The sequence below is a fragment of the Cordyceps militaris genome, assembly GCF_000225605.1.
Source record: "Cordyceps militaris CM01 unplaced genomic scaffold CCM_S00001, whole genome shotgun sequence".
Lineage (NCBI taxonomy): Eukaryota > Fungi > Ascomycota > Sordariomycetes > Hypocreales > Cordycipitaceae > Cordyceps > Cordyceps militaris.
In genome coordinates, this window is record NW_006271969.1 from 846,555 (window position 1) to 873,307 (window position 26,753).

General features: G+C 53.5%; 11 protein-coding genes across 11 annotated transcripts; 7 read left to right on the plus strand and 4 right to left on the minus strand.

The window, feature by feature from the left end:
• Window positions 1-899: 899 nt before the first annotated feature.
• CCM_00212 (uncharacterized protein) lies at window positions 900-1,289 on the plus strand (the record flags this gene model as incomplete). The annotated part of the gene is made up of 1 exon (XM_006665372.1): window positions 900-1,289. The coding sequence occupies one exon, from the start codon at window positions 900-902 to the stop codon at window positions 1,287-1,289; it is 390 nt and encodes a 129-aa protein (XP_006665435.1).
• A 701-nt stretch (window positions 1,290-1,990) lies between these two features.
• On the plus strand, window positions 1,991-3,803 carry CCM_00213 (high affinity methionine permease; the record flags this gene model as incomplete). The annotated part of the gene is made up of 4 exons (XM_006665373.1): window positions 1,991-2,154; window positions 2,235-2,494; window positions 2,570-2,906; window positions 2,972-3,803. The coding sequence occupies 4 exons, from the start codon at window positions 1,991-1,993 to the stop codon at window positions 3,801-3,803; spliced, it is 1,593 nt and encodes a 530-aa protein (XP_006665436.1).
• Window positions 3,804-4,483: 680 nt separating this feature from the next.
• Window positions 4,484-4,863, plus strand: CCM_00214 (uncharacterized protein; the record flags this gene model as incomplete). The annotated part of the gene is made up of 2 exons (XM_006665374.1): window positions 4,484-4,735; window positions 4,822-4,863. The coding sequence occupies 2 exons, from the start codon at window positions 4,484-4,486 to the stop codon at window positions 4,861-4,863; spliced, it is 294 nt and encodes a 97-aa protein (XP_006665437.1).
• A 3,162-nt stretch (window positions 4,864-8,025) lies between these two features.
• CCM_00215 (1,3-beta-glucanosyltransferase Gel2) lies at window positions 8,026-9,514 on the minus strand (the record flags this gene model as incomplete). The annotated part of the gene is made up of 2 exons (XM_006665375.1): window positions 8,026-9,192; window positions 9,245-9,514. The coding sequence occupies 2 exons, from the start codon at window positions 9,512-9,514 to the stop codon at window positions 8,026-8,028; spliced, it is 1,437 nt and encodes a 478-aa protein (XP_006665438.1).
• A 1,759-nt stretch (window positions 9,515-11,273) lies between these two features.
• CCM_00216 (cell division control protein 10) lies at window positions 11,274-12,455 on the minus strand (the record flags this gene model as incomplete). The annotated part of the gene is made up of 3 exons (XM_006665376.1): window positions 11,274-11,609; window positions 11,664-12,265; window positions 12,338-12,455. 3 exons carry the CDS (start codon window positions 12,453-12,455, stop codon window positions 11,274-11,276), a joined length of 1,056 nt encoding a protein of 351 aa, XP_006665439.1.
• Window positions 12,456-14,201: 1,746 nt separating this feature from the next.
• CCM_00217 (meiotic recombination protein Ski8/Rec14, putative) lies at window positions 14,202-15,257 on the plus strand (the record flags this gene model as incomplete). Its single annotated transcript, XM_006665377.1, has 3 exons — window positions 14,202-14,238; window positions 14,274-14,819; window positions 14,887-15,257. The coding sequence occupies 3 exons, from the start codon at window positions 14,202-14,204 to the stop codon at window positions 15,255-15,257; spliced, it is 954 nt and encodes a 317-aa protein (XP_006665440.1).
• Window positions 15,258-15,600: 343 nt separating this feature from the next.
• CCM_00218 (DNA polymerase delta subunit) lies at window positions 15,601-16,270 on the plus strand (the record flags this gene model as incomplete). The annotated part of the gene is made up of 2 exons (XM_006665378.1): window positions 15,601-16,050; window positions 16,103-16,270. The coding sequence occupies 2 exons, from the start codon at window positions 15,601-15,603 to the stop codon at window positions 16,268-16,270; spliced, it is 618 nt and encodes a 205-aa protein (XP_006665441.1).
• Window positions 16,271-16,490: 220 nt separating this feature from the next.
• CCM_00219 (uncharacterized protein) lies at window positions 16,491-17,763 on the minus strand (the record flags this gene model as incomplete). The annotated part of the gene is made up of 4 exons (XM_006665379.1): window positions 16,491-16,663; window positions 16,725-17,085; window positions 17,149-17,303; window positions 17,352-17,763. 4 exons carry the CDS (start codon window positions 17,761-17,763, stop codon window positions 16,491-16,493), a joined length of 1,101 nt encoding a protein of 366 aa, XP_006665442.1.
• A 643-nt stretch (window positions 17,764-18,406) lies between these two features.
• CCM_00220 (ubiquitin-like activating enzyme, putative) lies at window positions 18,407-20,763 on the plus strand (the record flags this gene model as incomplete). The annotated part of the gene is made up of 5 exons (XM_006665380.1): window positions 18,407-18,709; window positions 18,820-19,352; window positions 19,397-19,464; window positions 19,514-20,441; window positions 20,493-20,763. 5 exons carry the CDS (start codon window positions 18,407-18,409, stop codon window positions 20,761-20,763), a joined length of 2,103 nt encoding a protein of 700 aa, XP_006665443.1.
• Window positions 20,764-20,823: 60 nt separating this feature from the next.
• Window positions 20,824-22,090, minus strand: CCM_00221 (3-ketoacyl-(acyl-carrier-protein) reductase; the record flags this gene model as incomplete). The annotated part of the gene is made up of 4 exons (XM_006665381.1): window positions 20,824-20,981; window positions 21,175-21,267; window positions 21,509-21,595; window positions 21,679-22,090. The coding sequence occupies 4 exons, from the start codon at window positions 22,088-22,090 to the stop codon at window positions 20,824-20,826; spliced, it is 750 nt and encodes a 249-aa protein (XP_006665444.1).
• A 1,340-nt stretch (window positions 22,091-23,430) lies between these two features.
• On the plus strand, window positions 23,431-26,681 carry CCM_00222 (MFS monosaccharide transporter, putative; the record flags this gene model as incomplete). The annotated part of the gene is made up of 7 exons (XM_006665382.1): window positions 23,431-23,441; window positions 23,941-24,054; window positions 24,327-24,821; window positions 24,898-24,963; window positions 25,022-25,508; window positions 25,546-26,263; window positions 26,311-26,681. The coding sequence occupies 7 exons, from the start codon at window positions 23,431-23,433 to the stop codon at window positions 26,679-26,681; spliced, it is 2,262 nt and encodes a 753-aa protein (XP_006665445.1).
• Between the last annotated feature and the right edge of the window lie 72 nt (window positions 26,682-26,753).

Genomic DNA, 26,753 nt, shown 5'->3' on the forward strand with positions numbered 1-26,753 from the left:
GCCCCTGCACGTACAACCGTTTTAGAGCCGTGGCTTACTGGTCTCCGTGAGGGGATCGCCGGCGGCATCGCCCGCTAAGCGAACCGTCTCTAGCTCTAACTACCGGCTAAGCTTGCCCACGGGACGGTTTTGCCATCATCAGGGCTCTGGCGGGGCAGAGAGTAGGAGAGATTGTAAGTGTAAGGCAGTTGAACCTGTTTGAATCGTCTTCAATTCTCGACTGGCGAACGGTGGCGAAGAGTGGTCAAGTGCGACAACAGCCACAGCATCGGGCGACGGCCTGGGTGCTCTTTCCAACGATGATGTAGTTAGAGAAAATAGCGCATCTGAGCGGTGAGGCAACCCAAGACACGGCGTGATTGCTCCGCCTCAAGATCTGCAAGTCCACAGCCCTGTCCTGCCTCGGGATTACCAGCACGCCCAAGTGTGTGGTGTGTGTGGTGTGTCGGGCTGTCGATTTGGCTCCGAAGTTGTCAACAGCGCAATGACTTGGATTCGACCTGGGAACGGCCGCAAAGGTGGTAAGGCAGAAGTCGGCCTGACCCGTTGCAAACACTCGCTTGTAGTGAGTATAGAAAGCGGACTTGTCGTGTGAGGGAAGACCATCTGTAAACTGCGCCGTGCATGTTGGTCCACTGTTGTGTCACTGTCTGTCAAACAAAGGGACAAGACCAGACAAAAGTGCAAAGTACGTAAGAGATCCCCATGAGGGCGTCCCCCTCCGTCCAATGGATTGACGGCTTCCTTCATCAACTCGTCGTCTGACGACACGCTCTTATAAAAGCATCCTCTCATCCCCTCTTAGCCCTGGCTTCCTCGATCGTCTTTCAAACACTGAACAAAAACGTTGCCCATCACATCTTGCGCCCGACGTCTTTTCTCTCATCACTTACTCCGCCATGTCATCGGCGCTGCACCCTTTGGAGTTCCACTCCCCCGGATGGCATGAAGAGTCCCGAACGCCCGTGATAGACAACAAGTACTATGATCGCGCCACGGGCGAGATTCGGACCGCAGTGGAGGGCGACCATCAAGAGTACACGGGCCCGCCGGGCGTCGACATCATCATCCGGAGCCAGCACATTGACACGGTCCAGTGCGCGCTTCGCGCCGCGCGAAGGCTTCCCATGGAGACGCTCCTATGTCACATCATGAAGATAGTCGGCGAGAAGAACCTGGAGTTGGATTCAATCATGGCCACGACGTATTCGATTCGTGTCATCTTGTCGCACGACCTGCAACCGGACGAGTTTATTAAAATAACCAGCGACATGGTATTCGGCCTCTAGGGCTGCCTTGGTTCAGTCATGCATCTAGCGTTGGTGCTCGATGCTGACCTGGAATGGTCGGGTATTGGGTCGCATCAAGTACGAACAGATGACCAAGCTAGCGTTGGCACCAAGTGAGAAAAGGAAAGAAAGGGGGAAGAAAAGAAGAAAAGAAAATATGGTTGCTGTTGCGGAAGAAAAGTCATCAGCCAGCCCAGCCCTTCAGAGCTTGGCATCGACAAGCCAAGTCGGTCGGTTATGCGGCCCGAGACTAGCGCCTCATTCTTGCCACTACCAGACCAGACACAGAACAATAAACTCGAAGCTTTCTCTCCAAATTTCATCAGTATTTTGCGTCATGCCAGCCACATTTGCTCCTATCCAATAACCCTATCCAATAACAGAGCCAACATTGCCGTATCTTGGGTTACGCACGGGTCCTTTCCCGAGGACAACGGCCCTCGCCTTGGACAGCAGTCAGATCACGCCATAGCGTACCCTGTTCATGTCACCACGGCCTTATCACAAGCGTTCGCTGCATGGTGGAAATATCGGGTTTTCAGGGTTGCTGCGCATTTATGGGGGATTATCAAGTATAAGAGAATAATAAAAAGAAAAACTGGTCAAAAAGAAAACGGCCAAGAAAAACACGGGCTAGCCATATATACGCGACGCTGTGCCTCTTTTGTTCTTCTACCACTTCTTCCGCACGCGACAAAATCATGGCTGCTATACCCGAGAAACCAAACTCTTCCGACGACGGCGCCGAGCCCCGAGTGAGCCATGCGAGTGTCCTGGACGACGGCGTCGGCAACCTCCGCTTCGACCAGTACACGGCCGGAGGACTGGGCCGCCATCTCGGCGTCGTCAGCACAACTTTTCTCATGTACGAAGGGGGCAGCAGTCCGCCGCCAAAAAAAAAAAGAAAAAAAGGGAACCCAGGGCTAACCCCTTTTTGTCTCGCAGTGTCGGCCGCATCATCGGGACGGGCATCTTCTCGACGCCGTCGGGCATCGTCGCCGGCGTCGGCAGCGTCGGCGCCTCCCTGCTCCTCTGGGTGCTCGGCCTGCTGCTCGCCATTTCCGGTCTCTGCGTCTGGCTCGAGTTCGCCTGCCTGATTCCGCGCAGCGGCGGCGAAAAGGTCTACCTCGAGGCCGCCTACAGACGACCCAAGATGCTCATCACCACCGTCTTTGCCGTCCAGGCCATTGCTCTGGGCTTTACCGGTATACCACCATCCCATGTCTCTCTCTGTTGAACAGAAAAAAAACGAAAAAAAACTACACTAACCACGCTCTCAGCCTCTGGTTGCATCATCTTTGCCTCCAACATCGTCATTGCCGCCGGTCGCGTCGCCACCGAGTGGGAGAAGCGCGGCATCGCCATTGCCGTCATTATCCTGGTCACGCTCGTCCACACGTTTTTCCCCAAGCTCGGCGTGCACGGCATGAACTTCTTCACCATTCTCAAAATCGCCCTGCTGCTCTTCATCGTCGTCACCGGCTGGGTGGTGCTCGGCGGCGGCGTCGCCAGCGTGCCGGACCCCCACGCCAGCTTCCGAGACGCCTTTGCCAACTCGGCGCAGTCGGGCAATCCCTACGCGACGGCGCTGTTTAAAGTCCTCAACTCGTATGCTGGGTGCGTGCTTTTCTTGTGTAGCGTAATATAGCACAAGGGGATCTCGTCGCTAACACGTTGGATAGTTGGTCCAACGCAATGTATGTCCTCAACGAAGTCAAGAACCCCATCCGGACAATCAAAATTGCCGGGCCGCTTGGGCTGTCCATCTGCGGCGTCCTCTACCTCCTCGCCAATGTCGCCTACTTTGCCGCGGCCACGCCCCACGAGGTGGCGCAGAGCGGCACGACCGTCGCCGCCTACTTCATGGGCAAGGTCTTTGGCGTCGCGGCCAAGCGCGCCCTCAGCGTGCTCGTCGCCTTGTCCGCTCTGGGCAACGTCATGACGGTCACATTTGCCCAGGCGCGCGTCAACCAAGAGCTGGCCAAGGAAGGCGTCATCCCATTCCCTCGATTCTGGGCGTCCAACTGGCCGTTTGGCTCTCCTTCCACCGGACTGATCCTCCACTTTATCCCGTCCTTCATCGTCATTGTCGCCATCCCCTTTGGAAACGCATACAACTTCATCCTCGACCTCGAGGGCTATCCCGGATCCGTCATCAGCTTCCTCGTCGTCGCGGGCCTCTTCTACCTGCGCTTCAGCGAGCCCGACACGCCTCGTCCGTTCAAGGTGTGGTGGCCTGTGGCTGGCTTCTTCATGCTCGGCCAGGCGTTCCAGCTGGTGGCGCCGTTTCTTCGCCCACCTGGCGGCAAGGGAGACACGCCGCCGCTGCCCTACTGGCTGTACTGTGTTGTGGGAATCGCCCTCCTGCTCTTGTCGGTGGTGTACTGGTTTGTCTGGTGGGTGGCTGCGCCCAAAATCGGCAAATACGAGCTGGTTCCGCACAATGAGCCTTTGGCCGATGGCACAAATGTCATTGTCTACCATCGGGTGCCTAGAAAGTTTGAGGACTCTTGAATTATGAAGGGGGGTTCTTTGAAAGCGATATCCTTATATAGAATAGAAATGACGAATGTTCCCTGTTGCTGGTAATCCGGTTTGTCGTAGTGTACGACAACGAGGCTTGATTGATGACGATAAGGAGCGACTGGAACACTTGCTAAGCCTTTCATTTGGCAATGTCGTGCGATTGCGCCGCTGTCACGTACCCCGTCGCAGTTGTATATACATCTCCATGTATATGCATGTGTGTGTGTGTGTGTCCGCATATTTGTGATATTTCCAATCGGATGCTAAGCGACTAATTACTTTTACGACCACCATTATGGACCTTGTAAACTCAATTGAGCGCAATATTGACATTCGAAAACTGACCACGGCCGGCTCCGACACACTGAGCCGGTGATCCTGCTTGGATAAAGTATGCCGACACGACGGCCCATCTCTCATTGGCAACCTTGTACCATCCATCTGCACAGCATAGGTAGTCAGCTTACATGCATCCAGCGGCAATGAAGGAGATGCGATGAATTATGCCACCAATAATCTCCAATCCTTTTTTTTGCGGGGGAACTTGTATATAACTGGTTATTATAGCAGCAACCCGCACCAGCATTTCCAAATCCTCATCGGCTTTTCCCCTCGCGACTCTCTCATCACAACGTTCCCCCCATCCTCTCTCTACAACACGTCAAACCATGCGCTTCATCGTCCTGCTAGGAATGGCCGTCGGTCTGGCCTCGGCCGCGGCCATGACGCCGATCGAGCGCCGGCAGTGTTCGACGCAGCGCGACGGGTGCTGCCTCAAGGAGGGCCAGTGCCAGGCGTGCTACTACGGCGACGAGCCGTACGACTGCAACTGCGTGTGCCTCGAGCGCGGCCTCTGCCCCTGCACGGGCTACTACCCGGCCACGGGCAAGTGCTTCAGCTGGTTCTCTCCGGACGGACATGTACGTTGAAGAAGAGAGAAGAGGATGGTTGGCGCATAAGTTGCTCTCTTGCTGACATGAAAGGTAGTGCTAAATCTCTACAAAAGCGTGAGGACGGCGTAGACCTTGTTGTCTTGCTGCCTGGCTGAGAGCGTGCTTTTGTCATTTCATCGTAAATCGCCAGTGCGCCATGGTGATGTGATAGTGGGCTGTCAGGTAGAAGGGGAGCGAGTCTACTGAGGTCTATTACCCTTTTACTATCCCACTTTGGATATAATAAGATTGAATTTCTCGTTCAGGTTGAACAAGAGACGTCATGTGCCTGCCTGCTTCACCATACCCGTCCATCAATGGCTTGTGATATTTGTCGGACTATTCTGGAAAAGTTGTCAGCCAAAAAGCCTGATAGCTAATCAAGTCAAGCGGTGGCAACACTTGAACGGTTCGTAAACATGTACAAGTCCTGTAGCAAAATGGCTGGTAGCGCTGCGTGCGACTCTTCTCCCGCTTCACATTGGCCGAGCCGTGTGCGCGCGCCACTCGACGCAGCAGCGCCTAGCCTGTACCTCGACCGCCGCCATGCCCAGGATCTCAGGCGGCTCTTCTCTCGCGGGCGCTCGACGCGGAACCGAAAAGACAGCCACGGACGGACGGATCTCGCTCAACTCCCTGTTCGCTGTCGAAAGATGGGACGCCACGGCGGCGGCGGCGGCGGGTACATGGCGTCGTTCGAGCTAGACTAACCTCGCCGAGAAGCACGAGTAGAGGCCCGGACGGGGGGCGACGAGGACAGCGACGCGGCACGAGGCCAACACGGAGCAGGACGGTCGGTTAGTACTAGATATGCCGTTGCGAACCACGCAACAGCCGTCTCTGTTCGTGTCCTGACGAGTCTCAGAAAGCTGCAGCGACGTCATGCAGCTACAAACAGCGGCCTCTCTTCCTCCTCTCAGCGCCGCCTCCACGTACAACAGCAGTAACGCGCCCCCTTTTCACCCTTTTCCACCATCGTTTCCGTCGCCATCGCAGCAAGCACTCACACAAGGGGGGAAGGGGCGCCGGCACCTCGCCGGGCAGCGCGGGCCACTGCCAGCGGAAATGGCACCACCCACCAGAGAGCAAGGGGCGACAACGACAAGAAAAAAGTCCAAGGTGGGCGAGCAGGGTAACATTGGCAGCGACGTCAAGAAGGAATGCCGCGGGCAAGATGGGGTGGTGGCCATCGCTCTGGGTCTCGTGATGACGTGCCGCTGGACTCCTGCTTTCCTGCAAGAATGAAAGCAAAGGTAAAACAAGATGTCGTCAGAACTGGGCTGAGGGGCTTTTTTTTTTTCACGTGTCTTTTTGTCTGTCAACCCCAGCGAGCTGCGAGTGTCACATCTACATTTCGCCAAGGACCGTCCATGGCCAGTCATCTCCCACACCTGTCTGAATAATATAGTCGCATCATCACGGTACATTGATTTGGTACAGTTCCTCATTCCTTGGGACCCGACGTCGGGTCGCAGTCTCACATGCCTAAAGAGTCACATGTCTCCCAACGTTGGGTCCTTTTGGCTCAAGCGTGTTACACACACGTGTTTTTTGTGTAGAAAAATAACCATTCTTTTTTTCTTTCCTTTTTTTCTCCTTTTTCTTCTAAATCTAGTTACACCTTACCCATCGGGAGAGCGATCAAACCAACGTTAGTGCAACGCCCAGCGCCTTGGCACGGGGCCTGTTTGTGGCACCCAAGCGGGCGGCATCACGACACACAAAAACCCCCCATATATGACTCTCCTGTCTTGGCTGCCTTGCTTATTTGAAAAAAAAAATGAAAAAAAAAATCGCCTCTTCTTCTTTTCTTTCTTTCATGCACTGTGAACGCCTCACCGATGACGGCTGCAGGTGTCGCCCTCTCCGGACATATGGAACAGCCAATGATTTTGCTTCGAGGCTTTGAAACAGCATGTCGTTTGCCTTGTGTCCCGAGACATTGATACCCAATCATTCTCGGGGCTTGCTCCGAAGGAAACTTCCCATCAGTAGCGCCACCAACCTGATAAAAGCCCCGGTCCATTGATGCTGTGTAATGCGAACACGCCATGTTGACAAGAAAACGTGGTGCAGCATCAATCAACGAGAACACACGGCAAGAGGCAGCAGGTCACCTTGTCAGCCGCCCTTTGGACAGATATTGACACACATGGCCGTAACTAATTTGTACTTTGCCCCCCTCCCGAAGTCCGCGCGGCCCCCAAATACAGCAACTAGATCCGACACCGCCTCGAATAACTCAATGAGGCCAATAAAGAACAAGGCGTAAAAAGGCAAAAAAGCACAAAACATGGATTTTCTGCATGAAGCAGCAACACCACCCCATGTACGCAAAATGAGACCAATGCCAACAGCCCTACTCGAGCTGTGATTTTCGTGCAACATGGGCTTCTTTTCAGCTGACGCCGCCCCCTCCCCCGGGCAGCCGCCCCCAACAACGTGGCTCACTCCCCTGGGTACCTTTTTTAAATACTTTTCTTATAAAAATTGTTTTTTTTTCCTTGGCCATGAAATTGGTGCGACTCGCAAATTGGCAAAATTGACATGCACTGCGCCGCAAAGACGCATGTATGGCCCTGGGCTTTGGGGGCTGGGCCAAAAGAGAATCCCATGATCCGGCTTCTACGCACCTCCGTCTTCTTTGGGCTCGGTGGGACGCGACATCGGCCAGCTATATAATTTAGCGAAGGGGCACCTCTTGATTTTTTTTTTCCTTTATTTCTTTTGTGAGAAGAACAAGAAAGAACAAGAAAGAGTCACTCTGCCCTTTGACCACCAACCATCATTCAGCAAAAGTCATACTTGCTCCAAAGCCTGTGCCACAATACATTGAACAACTCGAAACAACAACTTCAAACAACCTACAACCCTCAACCCTCGAGCACAAATCTCACAATGGCCGCCGTATCGCGCGTCCCCCTCGTCAACGGCTGCTGCACATCCTGCTGCAAATGCGCAGATTACGGAACCCACGACTATTGTCTTCCCTGCTCGACAAATCCTTGCTGCACCACCGTCGAGCATGGCAAACAATCTTGACCGTCGTCGCTTGGCTCTTGTTTTTGCACATCATCTTGTCATTTGGAAATTTCAACATGGAAATCAGGCGCTTGGGCTGGCATCAAATTTAATTGCATTCAATGGCGCAAAGCAATCTATAGTGTGTACACTAGGTACCAATTGAGAATCAGATTATACATTGGCAACTGACAGTGACTGTCTGGCATCTCATCCCCATCCATCTGCGTCATGACACCCCTCTCACTTCATCCCAACTAAGCAAAAATCATGGCAAGGGCGGGCAGAGCAGCGGCGAGCATCATGGGAGCGGCAAAGGCAGCTCCGTTATCCTTGTCGCCCTTGCTGTCACCCTTACCGTCGCCCTTGCTGCCGTTGCCACTGGCCGTCGAGTTGGTGGTCGAGGTCGTCTCCTTGCCAGTGTCGGTGCTGACCTTGCCAGGGTAGTTGACTTCGTCATTCTGGAAGGCAACAACCTTGAGGTCCTTGAGCTCGTTGCCCTGTTCATCAAGAACCTTGAGGGAAACTTTGTAGTCGCTGATGTCAACAAGCTTGCCGTTGCGCTTGGGGGAAACACCATTTTTAATCATGTCATTGGTGTTGTCGGGAGGAGCGGGCAGAGTCCAGTTAGCAAGGAAGCCATCGTGGGTGATGAGCTTCGCGTCGCACTTGGGGGCATCAATAGCCTTCTGGGCAGCCTTCTGGGCCATAAGACTCTTCCAGTCCACCTTGGTAAGTTTGTTCTTGAGGCGGTTGTAGTCTCCGAGCAGCCTGGCACCGTCAGTCGTGAAGTTGACAAGGCCGTAATTCTTGGCCTCCTCGGACCATTCGTAGACGAGACCACCAGAAAAAACGCCATTCATCTTGTCACTGTAAAGAGCCACAGATTCATTCCAATAGCGGGGTTGGTCGAGGGGTTGATTGCAGCCGTATTCAGAGAAGAACACGGGGACAGAGCTCGACTTGAACTTGTCGGTGAGCTCGTTGTAGGAAGAGGAAGTGTAGGTGGCATCAATACCGCACCAGCTGTAAGAGTTGAGGCCGTAAACGTCGCCGCGGCTCAGGTTGTCCTTCTCACCGTCAATGGTGCACTGGCAGTAGTTCCAAGTGTCATAGGTGAAGTCGCGGACATCAGCGGCTGAGTAGCCGACTGGGATCTGACGCTTGAAGTTCTGCTTGACGTAGCTCTTGAGGTCACGAGTAACAGCGCGAATGTAAGGAGGAGTGACATTGGCCGAGGGGATATCGTTGATGATTTCATTTCCGGAGAAGTACAGGAGGGTGTTGGGGTAGTTGGCAAAGGCCTCCATAACGGCAAAGGTGCGGTTGAGGTAGCCACCGAAATAGCTCTCCCAAGGGTTGAACGACGTGATAGCCTCGCCGGGAAGGGGGGAGTTGACGTCAATGACGAGGTACATGCCGGCCTAGATGCAGTCAGTGTGATGCCAAGCATGATGATCGGACGACGGGACCCACAGCATTGAAGATACTGGCGCACTTGTCATGGTCGAGGTAAGGATCAATGTTGTAGACACGGACAGTGTTGATGCCGAGAATCTGCATGAGTGCAGCATCACGCATGCAAGCATCAGCGTCGGTCAATGGGTCCTTTTTCTCATCAGGCTTGTAACCGGCGCTCCCACCGGGTTGGTAGCCAACACCAACAATCTGGAACTTGTTGCCCGTGTCAGGGTCGTAGAAGTCGTTACCCTTGACCTGAAGGGGTTTGACGGCGCTAACAGTCATGGCGGCCAGTGCCACGAGAGCAGTTTGGATCTAGAACAGTACCTAATATGAGCATGGGGGGGCTTGAACAAACGCAGGCCAGATCATGAGACGCTATGCAAAGCGACACAACGACGGGGTGTCATGGGCGCAAACGCACAGCCCATGCACTCATACGTGCAACAGCCAACTTACAAGCATGATATCCGACTGTCTATATTCTAAACGTGGGATGAAATCAAGTAATCTGGCGAAAGAGTACGATGGTGAGATTGGCCGGGGCGCAAATTCGCAAACGGGGAGAACACGGAGGACGGAAGAGACGTCCGGGAAGGAGTGACTAGAAACGAAACGTTGAGAATTTTGTTAACCCGGGCACGACACACCGAGAAACAAACAACAACCAAAGGAGTGTGGAAAGCTGGACTGTGTGGTTGAAGGAGGAAGAAAGGAAGAAGGAAACGACGAGACGTTTGGCGTTTGAAGATCAGGAACCAAGTGATGGAACGAGGGGGGACAACGAGCAGGGGTACTTCCTACCTAACTCAATAGGGCAAGCGCCACCCTGCCTTGTCGGACCCTACCTAAAATTCAATTCAAATGCAATTCCAGGGGCGCGCCATTGCCCACCACGGCACTGCACTGCAGCAACGTGCCCGCTAAAATTGGGGGGCTAATAGAGCGCCCAATCAGTTTTCCTCCAGCGGTATTAGGGGTTCGGCAACCCACTAAAAAGTACTGAGCAATTGGTTCTTGGCTGGTGTTAAGCGCAGTGCCGACATGGTGCTAGTGCAAGGGACCAGCCAGCCTTAATTGGTGGTGCCGAGATGTCACGATGGTTTGCCTGCAATACACCAACCAACAACGTAGCAACACCGGGTTGCAAACGCGGCGCTGGCCTCGGCCGGGTAGTGAACTACTAAGGTACCCGACCTTGCAATGTCGATACGAGGTGAACTGGATCGCGGGGCAATTTATTGAAGGACGCGCAATCTTTTCAGGGTCTCTGTTATCAGTTTTCCCCTCCATTGCTCTATTCGCCCCTCATTACGGGTCTGATCAGTACCTCCGCGGCGGATCTCGACGTCATCTCCATGTCTCTCTCGGTCCTATTCTCCCATCTAATAATAGCCTGGAGAATCCACGCATCTCTCAGAAAGACCAGTAGGTACCTATGAATGAACTCAAGACCGACGCCCTTGCTCTGGCCCATTTCGCTGGATCAAGACCCTTTCGTTGCGTCTGTAGATACCAGTTCGCATCACCGCCTACCACCTACTGGTCGCTACGTACAATTCACCAATATTCAGACAAGCCTGGGCCATAGCTACTAATTAGAGCATAATATTTAAGACAAGGCTCCTGCGCATACTATTAAAAAGAGTCCACAAAAGAGAAACTCGCGAGGCAAATGTACAGCCCCCGCAAAAGATGTAGCAAACGTTGCGTGGTAAACGAGGCTCACCGTCATAGAAGCAAAAGAAATACCAAAAATACGGCATCATCACCTCCATACAACGGCCACTCCGAAATAAAGTACCCCTCCACACACGCCTCGTCGCCCGGTATATAAGGTAAGGTCTGCTGGCCATGTGCTCGGCATGTCCTGTCGCAACCTGGACCGACAGCCACACTCGATGCCTTGCCCATTGTACATGACACCATAAGAGACAAACTTTTCCTATTTCATAACTTATTAACTGCATTCGCCCGCCATCGCAGAACAGACCCAGTCTCCCCTCCTGCCGTGTCTCGCAAGGTCATGGTTGGAGTACTTGCTTTAGTATCCGTTCATAGCCATACGTTGAGAGCTGCGGCTCAGCTCGCGATCAGCAGCAGGGCTGATGGGTCTGCTGCTAGCGCCTCCAGCGTGAGCGCTGCTCTCCTTGAGTGCAAGGAGTTGCTTGGCACGGAAGGTCTCGTAGTGGATCTGCGAGGTCGTCTCGATGAGGTCCTGGAGGTGGGTTCGCAGAAGGAAGTTTCGGAGGTAGACGAATTCGCAGTGGTTTTCATCCTCAACATTAATGACACCCCAGCGGTTCTGGCGACCGCGAACCTGCTGGCCGTTGACAATGATGTTCTTTTCGGAACCGACGACAGCAAAGGGAACAAGGCCCTGTCATGTAGGTTAGTGACAAGTATGCACATTGACATCGATGGTGGTACAAACCTTGATTTGGTTGTTGAGGGCACGCTCCTCCTCATCAAACTCATCGTTGTCGTAAGGGTACATCTTGAGGTTGTGGAAAGCAAATTCCTCCTTGATGCGCTCCTTGAAAGCCTGACGCTCCTCAGTGGTCAGGGTGTCGGCCTTGGCAATGACAGGCACAACGTTGACGACATCAGACAACTTCTTGAGGACGACAATGTCAATAGGCTTCAGAGAGTGGCCAGAGGGCTGAATGAAAAACAGGCAGCAGTGAATACGGGTATCTTGGATATAGCGTTCACGCTGTGCCGTAAGCTCCTTGCGCAGGTAAGCGGAGTGCTGATCCTTGATATATTTGACGATGGGGTCCCAGCAGCGGTCGTTATTGACCAGATCTCCGTAGCCAGGGGTGTCGACAATGTTGAGTCGGAGGCGGACACCATTCTCCTCGATGATGTGAGAGTCGGCCTGGATCTCGGTGGTGGATCTGATGGGCTCATCGGGCTGAAGACGGCCTTTGGAATCGATCAGGTGCGAGGCAAAGATGGTGTTGATCAGAGTCGACTTGCCCAGACCGGTTTGACCTGCAAACGAGGGGAGACGCGGGTTAGAGCTTGGTCCGGCTAAGGTAGTGGTCGTGCCGCACCCGCCTCAGGGGCGAACGGGCAGCATCACGAGGGACACGACAAACTTACCAACGCAGATGACATTGAATTGGAAACCACGCTTCAAGAGCTTGCGCTCAATCTGGGACGTGATGCTGTCGAAACCGACATGGCTCTGAGGGAAAATGGCGGAGGAGGGAGCAGCCATTGCGTCGTGATACCACTTGGTTTGTCAGGGGAGACGTGAAGAAGCTCGATTCCAAATGCAACTTGCGGGGGCAGCGTGAGAGAAAAAATCCGGTTGCCGTGTGCAAGAGCGACAAGGCAGACAAGGAAGCAGGAATTGGACGGTAGATGGATCAGACGAGGCAGTCGTGAGCAAGCAACTCTGCGAGATGGGACTTTGTGGGACGCGGTTGAACAAGCCTGGAGGAGCTGCAAAGGGGAAACTTTTTGGGCGGGCGAGAGGCACAGGCCAGCTGGTCGGTTACCCGGTGCTGTAACTTAGTAGGGGATCTCCAGGCCCTGCCAGCCTGCCCAAGCTCAGAGGTCCAATTCAGGAGGCGGGACCTTGGGAAAGGGGCAGGGAGGGTCTGGGGCGGCGCCCCCAACACCAGGCCACCGCTATTGGCCAGCACCAGTCCGTGCGGCGTCGCTGTTCATTGGCTATTGCTGCCAATTTATGGCCCCACCGGAAGACCAGCAAAAGCAACCAGGTCAAGTTTTGTTGCAGCGCATTTTACGACTGCCACGACCATCGTGATACCCAAGTTGCGACCGACGACGCTGCGACGCGCCGATTTCACTAGACACGTTCACTTGCTATTCTCCGCTTCTAGTTTGGGTTTGTTTCTTTGTTTCTCATCCACAGCCAGCACACACTTCGCAGTGCGACTCTACGTCAAGTCACGAACCGACCCAAGTTCTTTTCCCTTCTCCAATAGAGAAACGCCGTTAACCATCTCGACTCTCGACCGTCAACGTCTTCACAATGGCCACCCTTCTTCCCAGAATTGCCTTGCCGGCGATGCTTCCCATTCCTCGTCTGCCGTCGCTAGCAAATATCGCCAGCCGACTGCTCCCGACTCTCGGCGTAGCTCTCCCTGGCATCAGCATCACCATTCCCACGTTGCTGGACGACATCTGGGAGGGCATTCTGCGAGCTGTACCAAAGAACAAAGTCTCCCACTCCAGGAAGCGCATGAGGCAGCTAGCCAACAAGGGCCTCAAAGACGTAAACAGTCTTTGCCAATGCCCTGGTTGCGGAGCCCCCAAACGCATGCATCGTCTATGTCAAAATTGTCTAGAAGGTATACACAGAGTTTCTTCACTTCCAAGCAGGTTCCCTCCGTTCTAACATGTCTTTTTTAAGAAATGCGAGGCATGTGGCGATCCGACGAGCGACGAAAGTCATAGTGCACCAACAAAACGACGGGAAGCATTAGTGGTACTGGTGGAAGATCTGGTGTATCAAAATCTCATGTATATTCGACTTCCGGTTAAAGGATGCATACACACGGCGTTTTGGCCCATTTGGGGCCCTGTATAATACATTTATATCCAATTTCTTGACGTTACTGACTCGCCTTTACCAAGGCGCAATGACGATGCCTGGAAATTGAACGTTTCTCCTCAGGCATTATGTGATGCTTGATGCTGTACCAGTAGTTAAATAAGGCGAGTTTTGCTCGCAATCAACCGGAATTCATCCCATCGAATTCTGATCTTTGCAACCTTAAGGTACAAGTGGGCTGGTGTGCACCAGATCACAGCCCACAGCGCAAGAAACCCCACCACTATCCGTCATTCACTTTCTGCAACCCTTCATCCTCGTCCATCTCCAGTCTCACTCACACAGGCTACTCACGATGGTAAATGTCAGCGGAAATGCATAACAACCCAGAAACTGACAAGGAATAGTCAAAGCAATACTTGACGATACATACCGTCGACAATGGTAAGCTACCCCGCGATGATGTGTGAAGAGGCCCGTCCGTCGTTTGACAGCTTCTGACAAACGTCACAGCACACATAACGGACATTTTTGCCCTGGCATCTACGCCAAAGGCACTTCTCTCTGCCGGTGGTTCTTCCACCATTCATGTTCATGACACCACAGACCCAGCCTTTCCCCTGAAGCAGAGCATATCCAACGCCCACAAGCTAGGCTGTCACCACCTCTGCACGTCAAAAAATGGGCGGTACGCCGCCAGCGCGGGGTTCGGGGGCGAGGTCAAGATCTGGGCGCTCAATACAGAGACTGGTGAATGGAGCAGCACGGGTGAGATAAGCGGCAGCTCCGTTCAGGCGGGCGAGGTCTGGGCTCTGGCCCTTAGCGAAGACGGCGGCTACCTGGCCAGTACCACCCACGACGGCCGGATCAACGTCTGGGACGTGACCGATGAGGCAAAGCCCAAGATCCGCGAGTACGAGACGGGAAGCGCAGGCTCAGGAAGCTTTGGCATGTGCGTCGACCTCAGCAGAGACGGAAAGTTTACCGCCAGCGGCCATCAAAACGGCGCCATCTACATCTTTGACAATGATACGGGGCGCATTCTCTACTCACTCTCTGGTAAGCATTTTGGAGATAGCGCCAGCGCCCTCTATCTGTACGGGCAAGTATGCTAATTTTGCAACAGGACTGGCGAAACCGGTGCGCGCTGTGGCCTTTTCGCCTGGCAATACGCGATTGGCGGCTGCGGGTGACGCTGGCATCATCGCCCTGTACGACATGAAGCACGGAGAACACATTGGCAACCTGACTGGCCACTCTTCATGGATCACAACGATTGACTGGAGCGACACTGGCGAGTATCTCCTGAGCGGATCTATGGACGGCAAAGTTAAGGTATGGTCCGTAGAGCGCACCGACTGCGTGGCGACGCACAGTGAGACGGACAAGGCGCTATGGGCAGTGCGGTGGCTGCCCAAGACTGGTCGCAGCGAGATGTTTTGCGCGGCCGGCGCCAACAGGAGCCTGTCATTTTACCGCGAGGCTACCGGTGGTTAGATGACTTGCAATAGGGTACAAAAAAGGCAAAGAAAGATTTTTATTCTATGTTATTGTAAATTCGGTCCTCGCTTTCAATTTACTACGCAAATGTATCACATGACTTGGTGCCTATCTCGCGGTGCCCGTTGCCCCGCCAAATTAGTGCACCGGCTGAGAGAGCACGAATTGGTCACCACCCCCAGAAACGATCAGCCGTGAATTCCAACGGCCACGTCATATACATCAGAGCACCAATTAATCAGTTCTATCATTTTCAAGAAGCTGCCATTGCTCGACAATCGAGTGCGTAATTTATTTTATCTTTGGAAACACACTCTACAAATTCGTCACCCACACAGACATGCCTGCACCCAGACGATCGACAGGCGGCGCCCGAGCCCGTCCCGGACCGACCAAGGGCCAATCGACCATCAGCTTCTCGAACCGCGTCACGAAACCGGTCCCCAAGGACATCAAGAACTCCATCATTGTGCCTTCGCTGCAAAAAGTCGATGCGCCGGCCGAGAAGGAGCTCGAGGTGGACGAAGTAGTCGCTGAACTCGAGGCCGAGGAGCCAGTCGAGGAAGACGAGGAAGAGGAAGAGGAAGAGGAAGAGGACGACGTGATCGAGGAAGTCGTCGTGCCGGAAAAGACGCAAGCCGAGCTCCAGGCTGAGAAATTAAGTGACGCGCGGATTGGAAAATACTGGAAGTCAATCGAGGCCGAGCGCATGGCGTCCCGGGTGCACCAACAGGGTCTGTCGCTCCACGAAAAGGTGCTGCGGTACTTTGACGTCAGCTCACAATATGGGGTACGTTGTAGATTCGAAATGGTCTTGGCACGAAAACTAACATATCCGAAAGCCGTGCATTGGAACCCCTCGCATGAAGCGTTGGCAGCGTGCTGAGCGTCTGGGGTTAAGCCCACCGATCGAAGTTCTTGCCGTCCTCCTGAAGGAAGAAAACAAGGGCAACATCGACATCGAGACGGCGCACATGGACAAAATTTTGAACTCTGTGGTTGCTGCATAAAATTTTGTATATGACGGGACGACTTTGTATTTTGGCGGGACTTTGCAGGCTGAGTTTTGGCGTTTGCTTCTTTCAGTTGGGACTGTCCGTTGGGACTGTATGACTATCACTTAAAGCCATGATCATGTACCACACTATCATGTTATCGTGTTATCTTCGCATATGTTCCAATTATTCCTATTTTGTTGTCTATTTTCACCCAACGCCACGTAATATACAGCTAGTACCAAATGCTTCTGGTTCGGTGATGAGGAAACTTTTCTTGCCCAGTGGCTTCCAACTCTTTAATGGTATCATACAAGAAGAAATCAATCAAAATTGCATTGACATGCGTCTTGGGGTGCTTCTTCACAATCTCGCGCCGAATCAACTCGACGCACCAGATACTGCATGCTACGTAGAGAGTGTTAGACCAGGACGAAGCATGCAAAGCACACAGGTTCAGTACACATACCTCGTAGCTGCACCTCCCACGAGCTACCGCTTTCTATGATCTTGCTCGACTTGATCGCGCTCGCAACCGAGGGGCTCAGGTACAGCGCGCCGAGGCTGACCAGGATTTGCGGGATGCGGTAGTCGGCAAACATGGTAATCTTGTCAATGTCGTAAAAGCTGCCGTATGACTCGCCCTGAAAGCAGGCCCACATGTCGGCGACGAGAATCTGTGCCCGTTTGAGGATCCGGATCGGCTTTTGGCTCCCCTCAAAGTGATGCTCGTCGCGGAAGCACTCAAAGTCTTTTGCAAGCAGATTTACCAGCCTAGCTGCCGAGCCATCAGCCTGGTCCAGGAGGTTCAATATAGACCCGTCGTATTTCTATACAGTCGCGTTAGCGGTGCGGGTAGAACGGGGAAGAGACAGCCTGGTTGGAAGACGTACGTCAAAGAGGACCTGGCCACTTTCTCGAAGACAATCGAAACGCTCCTGAAGTAGCGGCATTTCTTCCTCCGTAGAAGACCGGAAAATGTGCTTCAATGACTGAAGGGTGAGTTGGTCATCATCTACCCAGTAGCTAGGATCAGTAATAGGTATACCTGTACAATTTAATCAGCGCCTTCCTTGCCGCAAAAGGCCGCACATACCCTCATCCAAGGCGCGCTGCATTGCGGCGACTAAGCTCCAATACCCCGTCCACTGCTTTCCCTTGTACTCTATGGCAAATCTCTCGTCTTGCGGCAGCTCAGACCAGAAGGAAAAGTTAAGCAGATCCATAGTGAAAATGAATGCGACGGTTGCCTCGTCCTTGGTTTTGGGGTGCAGTTCGTTGTCTGTCCAGCTGGCGGTAGAGTAGTCCCGTTCTTGCATCTGCTGGTATATAGTTTCTGCGGCGTTTTTGGATGCCCGCATATCGATCGCGACATCGATGCCATTATCGTAAACCCATTCCACGCCTTGCAGGACGCCAGTCTCGGGTTCATCATCAACCTTAAGTCTACCCTGCAGATGGGCGCGCAAGAGCTCGAGGAGCTCGGGGTCTGCTTCGTCGTCTGACATCTTGGAGAGTTCCACTATATCAATAATTGCGCGTTTTGAGATGCCCTTTTTTCTCTCCTTTTGGGGGAGCTCAGGTGGCTACCTAGACAGTTGATAAAGTACCTAGTAAGTGTCGTCACTCTGAAAAGGTTTTGAGGCCTAGGCCCCGCTGAGATGCGTTACAGCCCCTTCTCCCGGCTCTGCTGCCGACTGGGCAGGCAGCGACATGGTGAGCAAACGGGATCTTAGGCATCCACGCTGACAGCTGACAATGATAAGATGTTCACATTTAAAAATATTGGAAAGGTGATATGAAAATCCGATTTGCCTGAAGTGACGGCTACCCGCATTCAATCCACGTTTCCAATTGAATGTATGCTGTGCACAAGTGCACTCGCCTGCGTCTTAACGTTAGCGGTCGTGCAACTTGGTGCAGCCAATTATCCACCTACGGCACTCACGAGCGCCATCCGATTGGCTGGTCACGCTGCTACCTACAGTGTCAGCCAAAATCAGGCCAGTGCCAACTCGCCTGCGCTTTGCACCACGACGCAAGTACTAATAAATCCGTCCATGCCTGCGTGACGGACGCGGGTCTCATCTTATCTTTTGTCCCGCATCATCCGAAGCTTTCCAAAACTCCCGCAGGCGTAACATACGAGTGATGGAGGTAACCCATAGATCAGAGGCGACCGGGCCTGCGGCCTCCGTGTCCGCACCTCTCGAGAACGAAGAGTCGCAGGTTGCGCCGGTCGTTGAGCAGTCAGCCCAGCAACCCGCGCTCGCGGCACAACAAACAGAGACGACAATCCGAATCGCTGAAGAAGGATTTCAAGCCTCGGCGACCGTCCAGCCACAAGCGAACCCTGCGGCGCAAGCTGCGCAGCCGAAACCCGCCCCCAAGATCACGAGGGACCGTTACAACCAACAGTCCCTCGGCGCGTCGCTAAACTCGAAAGTGAAGCAGGTAAGATCGTGCTCCACGTCGGCACCGTCGCATAATCTTGATCTAGGACTCGGTCCTTTGCGACGGCCCCATTTTGGAGGGGGATACTGGGCTAACACTGAACGCAACAGTCACGCGTGCTAATGGTGGGAGCCGGAGGCATTGGGTGCGAGCTTCTCAAGAACCTGGTCCTCATGGGCTTTGGCCAAATTCACATTGTCGACCTCGATACGATCGATTTATCAAACCTCAACCGCCAATTTCTTTTCCGCCAAGAACACATCAAAAAGTCCAAGGCCCTCGTGGCCAAGGAAGCCGCTGAGAGGTTCAACCCCAACGTAAAGATTTCCGCACACCACGCAAACATCAAGGATGAAGAATTCACTGTCGCATGGTTCCGCGATTTTACCGTCGTCTTCAACGCGCTGGATAATCTGGAAGCGCGTCGGCATGTGAATAAGATGTGTCTGGCTGCTCAAGTCCCACTGATTGAGAGTGGTACGACGGGCTTCAATGGACAGACTCAAGTCATCAAGAAGGGCGTCACGGCATGCTACGACTGCACTCCAAAAGAGACACCCAAGTCTTTTCCCGTGTGCACCATCCGAAGCACGCCTAGCCAACCCATTCACTGTATAGTATGGGGCAAAAGCTATCTATTAAAGTGAGCAGAATATGACCGACCAGAGGAAACTACCAGCTGACTAGTTCTAGTGAGATATTTGGTGCCAGTGAGGATCAGGCTGCTTTCGACCATTCCGAGGACGCTGATAATGGTAAGCCAGAGATCGACCTCTCCAAGTTATCAACCTGACCAGATTACAGCCAAGGAAATCGAAGAACTCAAGCGAGAATCCGAAGCGCTGAAGAAAATTCGAGCCGCCATGGGAACACCTGAGTTTCCAAAAATGCTCTTTGACAAAGTTTTCAACGCCGACATAGAACGACTGCGTTCTGTCGAGGACATGTGGAAATCTAGGACGGCCCCCCAACCTTTGGATTACGACAAGGTTCTGAGCCAAGCACGCGACGCCATCGCATCAAAAGAGGCGGTACTTGCTGATGATCAAAGAATTTGGTCACTACAAGAGAGCTTGGCAGTCCTCAACGACAGCCTGGAGCGATTAAGTAAGCGCGCGATTGAGTCGACCAAGGCTAAAGGGCCGTCTGATCCCGAGCCCGTCATTACGTTTGACAAGGACGACATTGACACTTTGGACTTTGTCACTGCTAGCGCAAACATTCGTTCGACGGTATTTGGGATTGAGAGCAAGTCCAGATTCGACGTGAAGCAAATGGCTGGCAACATTATTCCTGCCATTGCTACCACCAACGCCATCGTCGCGGGACTCTGTGTGCTGGAGTCATTCAAGGTTTTGAAGGGGGAGTTTGACCAGGCAAAGGAGGTCTTTCTGACACCTTTTGCTCCCGCGCGGCTTCTCGCGCCGGACAGATTGCGCCAACCAAACCCTGACTGCCCAGTCTGTGGTGTCTTCAACGCTAGTGTCATAGTTGACCTTTCACGAGCCACGCTGGGGGACATTGTCGAGGGCTACCTCAAGGAGAACCTGGGTCTTGGAGATCGGGAATTCTCTGTAAACAATGATATCGGCATACTCTACGACTTTGACGAAACGGATAACTTGCCAAAGAGGCTTACGGAGCTAGGCATCCGCAATGGAAGCTTCCTAACCATTGTGGACGACGAGGACGAGGACACATTGGTCAACATTGTTCTTGATATCGAAGACAGGTATGATACATGGAGATGAGTGTAGTGTACATATGCTAACGTTGTGTACAGGGCACTGGAAGCGACGGAGAAGCCTTACAAGGCCGTGGAGGAAAGCCAGCACAATATCGCACGCAAGCCGAAGAAGGTCACTCCACCTGAGACGAACGGCGTCAGCAAGACCAACGGCCTCGTCCATCTCGAAGGCCCAAAAGGCTTGAAGCGATCAAACGACGATGGCGAGCAGCAGCCTTTGAAAAAAGCCAAGATTGCTAAAGCGGCACAAGACGACGACATCGTATTGGTGGAGGATGCCGGTGGCGCGATTGTCATTGATGACTGAGCCTTCTAAAAATTTTTGGGGCAAAACGATGCCCACGTCTCGCGTTGGCCTCGGCCCTTTTTACGCAGCGCCCAGACCGCCGTCGAGATTCAGGATGCAGTTGTTGGCAAACTGATTGGAGGCGAGAAATACGGCCGCGTCAGCCACCTCGGCTGGATCCGCGACCCTGCCGAGAGGAGTGTCTTTTAGAAATGCTTGCTGGAGTTCCGGTTTGAGACCTGCCAAGTGCGATACCATAGGATTTGTACATTAGCCAGGCGAACAAGGAAGAGGGGCTTTGTTTTATATTTGGAAATGGCGCGAGGAGGATGGTAAACGGCAACCTGAAGAGTTGAAGATGGCCATTTTTTGTTTCATGTTCTTGTTTCATTTTTTGCGTTGGTCATGTATGAAAGAGGGAAGGAAACTCACGTTGCCACATGTCACTGTCGACCCAGCCTGGCAGCAAGGCATTTACACGGATAGATCTCGGAGCCAGTTCGAGACAGAGCGCTCTCGTAAAGCCTAGAACGGAGCGAAGCGAACCAGTCCCATTGTTAGCATCTGGGCACAGGGAGGGGGTTGCTTTTTTTTTTGCCCGAAGGGTGTCGTCGATATACCCCGCGCAAGAGGTTGGAAAAAAACGAAACAGGATACGATGCCCAGCAGTACATATCAAGACGAATATGAATCATGTTTTTTTTTGGGTTGCACCTCTGCTCCTGTGCGGGCTTTACAATGAGGATTGTGAAGAACAAAAACGTACCGATAAGGCCAGCTTTGGAAGCGGCGTACGCGGTGGCGCCAAAGCCGCCGTGCGTAGCCATGAGGCTGGATACATTGATGATGCAGCCTACCACATCGAAGAACATGTTAGAGTGGCCCGTCAATACAATACAAGAAGCAGGCATTAGGAGGGGGGGTTAAAGTATGTACCATGGGGCTGCATCCTCACATGCTTGCAGACCAACATGGTTGCCAACAAATTCGTATCCACGATGCGCGCCAGCTCCTCATCCGGCGTGCGCTTCAAAAACGTCGTCTGCGAGATGCCCGCGCAATTCACCAGCACATCCACCAACCCGACCACCTGCTGCTGCTGATCCGCGCCGCGGCCGGCAAACACGTCCCTGATGCTCGCCGGATCGGACACGTCCACCGTGAGGAACCGGTGCGGCCCGCCGGCGGGGTCCAGCTGGGCGGACAGGCGCGCGCGCTGGGCGGTGACGCTTCGCGAGAGGAGCGTCACGGCGGCGCCTTGCTGGGCCAGGGCTTGCGCGATGCGGGAGCCGATGACGCCGGTCGCGCCGACGACGGCGGCGTGCTTGCCGGCGAACCGTAGGGCCATGGTGGGAGGGCGCAAGTGCTGGGATTGGGCAGGAGGAGGAGCAGAGATTATGGTCTATTGCGAAGAGCGTGGCATTGTTATCGGCGGTGATGGCACGCGAGCGTTGTAGTTGATGGAAATTGAAGATGGGCGGCTTTTGGTGGTGGGGAGTTGATGGTGGGCTAAGGAGGCGACGGAAATAGCGCGGCCATGCTTTTACTTTTGCTTAAAGGAAGAACGACAAGGCTCAGAGCAAAGGTACGAGATAGCAAGTTTATGTAAAAATAAGAGATATATAAACGAGTAGAATTCGTGATACTCTATATCAGCAATATCAATCTCTATGCTCCTCCCCTGCCATCTTGACATGGAACCTTGTACGGTGTATCGATGGGTAATCCTGATCCGTTGCATGATGCGCGGGTTTAAGCTGGTGTGCCAGTCAGTTCCCTCTCTCGCTCCATACCTACCTACCTAGGTATGTAGGTACCAGGTAGGCGGCCGAGCTGCCAGTAGGGCCGGGCTGTCCTGTCATTGCCGGTGGCCGTGGCATCGAAGTTGTCCTCTGGGCGGATGGCAGGCGTCATGCTAGGCTGTTATGTTGAAGAGCAAAAAGGCGCGTACGAGGACGACCATACTACCATGATAGGTAGATGAAGGCAGCCACAGAAGGACCATACGGAGCCTTTGAACAGCACATAGGTAGAGAGCAATAACTATCGAATCGTGGGTAAGGAAGGTTGGAGTGGGCGAAGGTGGGCTTGGGGACTACGGTAGAAACTGCTAACCTAGGGCCGCATCGTTTTGCATCGCATCCCTCTCGTGCGGCGGAAAGATGCCTTTTACTTGATGAAGAGAATAGCTAGGATGACAATCACATGCATTTTATAAGGACGCAAGGACACACAGGACGCTCACGAGAGGGAGCTTACGTTCTCGGTATATAGGTACCTAAAGAGCACTAGAAGCGTGTAGCGAGCCACTACAATGCAGCACTGATACGCTAAAGCGAGCCAAAGATTCCTCACTCAAGTCTCGATGGCCAAGACTCTGGCACGAGCGATACTAGGACATGAATATAGAGTGTTATTTGATTTCTCTATTATAAGACTGCGCATATGAATGTATATCCATTCAAACTCTGGTGTTGAAACCGAGCGTCCGCCTGCTAGCGTTGCTGGCTTGGTGGACCACTGCCAGCGTCTGCAAACGGCCCTCACAGTGATGACTTGTTGTTGAGAAGCTGAAGCTCAGGCGGCAGCCAAGACAGCCTCGGCGCTGCAAAATAAGAAGAGTTTTCCCCAAACAATATAAGTACCCCTATTCTTCAGTTGTATGTCAGCTTCATCCCTGTAGTCGTAATGACTAAGGTGTCGGCAGCATTTACAAATAGATACCAACGCTTCTTATCCGTTCCGAGGCCAGGCAGCCTTACCCCCCCCGTAACGTTCTTGCCAGGTACCAGGCATTATTTACCAGTGGGTAGCTTCACGCTCAGCCCGCCGCACCCGTTATCTCTCAACTCGCGTCATCTCCTTCATCTCGACTCTGCAACTCCCCCGTTTGTTGGCTAGTTACATTCGCTTCCCTATTGCGTCTTCTTGCCTCCCCTTCTTCGTCGCTCATTCCTTCGCCTGCCGACGACATTTTGACACGCCCACCTTTTAACGACGTTGCAACAAAATCTCCGCCCCCCACCTCCCATCGCCTTCCCGCTGGTGCATCGCCGCCTCGTCATTCTTCGTGACGTACCACGCGATCTGGGCCTGCCATCGTGCGCATCCTGCGTCAGACACCTCCTAGCAGGCACCAACTTCAGTGCCTCCGCGTGCTTCCTCCCACGAATATTCTCCAGGTTGACTACCTAGTAGTCTGCATCCCGGCCTAAACCCGTTCACGCCTGATCTCTTGATCATCTGCCTGCCGCCCCCCTTGTCCTGGCTCCGTCCGCACCACCGAGCGCTGTGCTCCACCAAAGACCGAATGCAAGATACGACCTGACACACCTCGACATTTACACCCGACGCCATCAGCAGACGCAACCCATTATTTCTTCTCTGTTCAACGTCGCTGGTCTGTTTTCCCTTGCTGCACGCGCACACTACAGCCGCTAGTACCCGACAACTCCCCCTCGCGGCGCCCTCCGAGGGCAAGTTTTATACTTTCAGCGTCAAGCTCTCTTTTTACCTTTGGACTGCAGGTGGGCGCTGCTGCGAGACAGGCCCCGATCTCTCAAAATTCTTCCACACAGGGGCAGTCGTCTCCCTTCCAATATCCCTCTGCGTACCATCCAGCCGCGACACGATCGCAACGCTTCCGACGCCCAGCACCACCGCCACCCGTCCTCTCGGCTCTCCTCCGCCCCCGTCCCCCGTCCTGCCGACGGACATTTCCGCAGTTCGTCCTCCGAGTCGGAGTCGTCCTGGACCGACACGGGCGACATTGGCGATCGCTACGACGACCTCGACGACCCCGTCCGCCTCCAGCTCCCCGAAGATATCGAGGCCGAGCTCCTCGCTGCCGTTCCCAAGCATCGTCAACGACCCGACCGCGCCGCCAAAAAGGTCCGCATCCGAAGTCCCTCGCCCAATAGCCGACATCGATCGCCGTCTAGCCACTACCACATTGACAAGGACACCATCCGCATCCCCAACCCGCGACCACGTCTTCCCACTCGCGCAGAACGCTGCCTCGGCTCCATCATGGCTGGCCGAACCGGTGGCCTTCATGGCCTGACGGGCAAGCCCCTCCTGTATGCTCTGTCCAAGGCTCCCGACCTTTGCGCCGTACACTGACATGGCTTGGCTCCGCTATAGATATTTCACCAGCATTTTTGTTTCATTGGGCGTGTTTCTCTTCGGCTATGATCAAGGAGTCATGTCCGGCATCATCACGTTTGTTCAACCATCGCAACACTGCCTGCACCTATGTCCTCGGCTAACCCGTACCCAGCGGCCCGTATTTTATCGACTACTTCGGCCACCCCTCCAAGGCCGCAGTAGGAACCATGGTTGCCATTCTCGAAATCGGTGCCTTTATATCCTCGCTAATTGTCGGTCGTCTTGGTGATATCATTGGCCGTCGAAAAACCATCCTTTACGGTTCTTGCATCTTCTTCGTTGGCGGTGCTCTCCAGACTCTGGCATCCACCCTGGCCATGATGATGCTCGGTCGCATCATTGCCGGTCTTGGTGTCGGTATGCTGTCGACGATTGTGCCTGTCTACCAATCCGAAATCTCGCCGCCGCACAACCGAGGAAAGCTCGCCTGTATCGAATTTTCTGGTAACATTATCGGCTACACCACCTCAGTTTGGGTCGATTACGGCTGTGGGTATATCAGGAGCAATTTGTCATGGCGTATCCCCTTGCTCATGCAGTGTGTCATGGGCGCCTTGCTCGCTGTCGGTAGTTTGGTCATTGTGGAGTCTCCCAGGTTCGTAACTGTATTCTCTTTGCACCTACTCGCCTAACCAGTGTAGATGGCTATTGGACACCGATCAAGACGAAGAAGGCATGGTTGTTATTGCCAACTTATATGGCGCCGGTGATATTCACAGCAGCAACGCTCGCGACGAATACAAGGAGATAAAAATGTCCGTCTTGCTGCAACGCCAAGAGGGCGAGCGCACTTATGCCGATATGTTTCGACGATATCGCGCCCGGGTCTTCATTGCCATGTCCGCACAAGCTCTCGCCCAGCTCAACGGAATCAATGTCATCTCATACTATGCACCCTATGTATTTGAGTCCGCTGGCTGGGTTGGCCACGACGCTATTCTCATGACGGGTCTGAATGGCATCACGTACTTTCTCTCAACAATTCCTCCTTGGTATTTGGTTGATCGATGGGGCCGTCGTCCTATTCTCCTCTCCGGCGCCGTCATGATGGCTATTTCACTCTCGCTCATTTCCTACTTTATTTACTTGGACGTCAAGCGCACTCCTCAGATGGTTGTCTTATTCGTCATGATCTACAATGCCGCTTTCGGTTACTCATGGGGCCCTATTCCCTGGCTGTACCCCCCTGAGATCCTTCCGCTCAGCATTCGATCCAAGGGCGCTAGTCTATCCACCGCCACCAACTGGGCATTCAACTGGCTGGTAGGTGAAATGACGCCTATCCTGCAAGAATGGATCAAGTGGCGCCTGTATCTCATCCACGCATTCTTTTGCGTGGTGAGTTTTGTTATTGGTTAGTACCCGACGCCCTTGTCCCGAGACCAACATTGACCATCACAGTTTACTTTACGTACCCCGAGACTTGTGGTGTTCGTCTTGAAGAAATGGACTCTATATTTGGGGATGCTAGTACCGTCCACGGAGCCCCTTCTATCCAAGACGAATCGGCCTCTCTCATGCGCGCCGGCTCTCCTATTGGCGGAGCTGGCCTCCCCATTGACGAGGATGACGACGACAGAAAATCACAGATCCAGACCAGCGGTGGCGAAGACCGCAGTGTCGGCGCTTGGCTCAATAGAGTGGTAAGGGGCCGTTCTGATAGCCGAGGCAGCGGTCGCAGCGGCCGCAGTGGCCTCAGCACCCAAGGTCGTTATGCGCCGATTGGCCAGCAAGATGATAGAGCCAGAAGCGGTAGCGGAAACCGAAGGTAGAGGGACGTAGTTATTTGAGCTTGGATTTGAGTAATAGAGGATGCATATAGACGAGGCGTTGCGAGCCGGCGT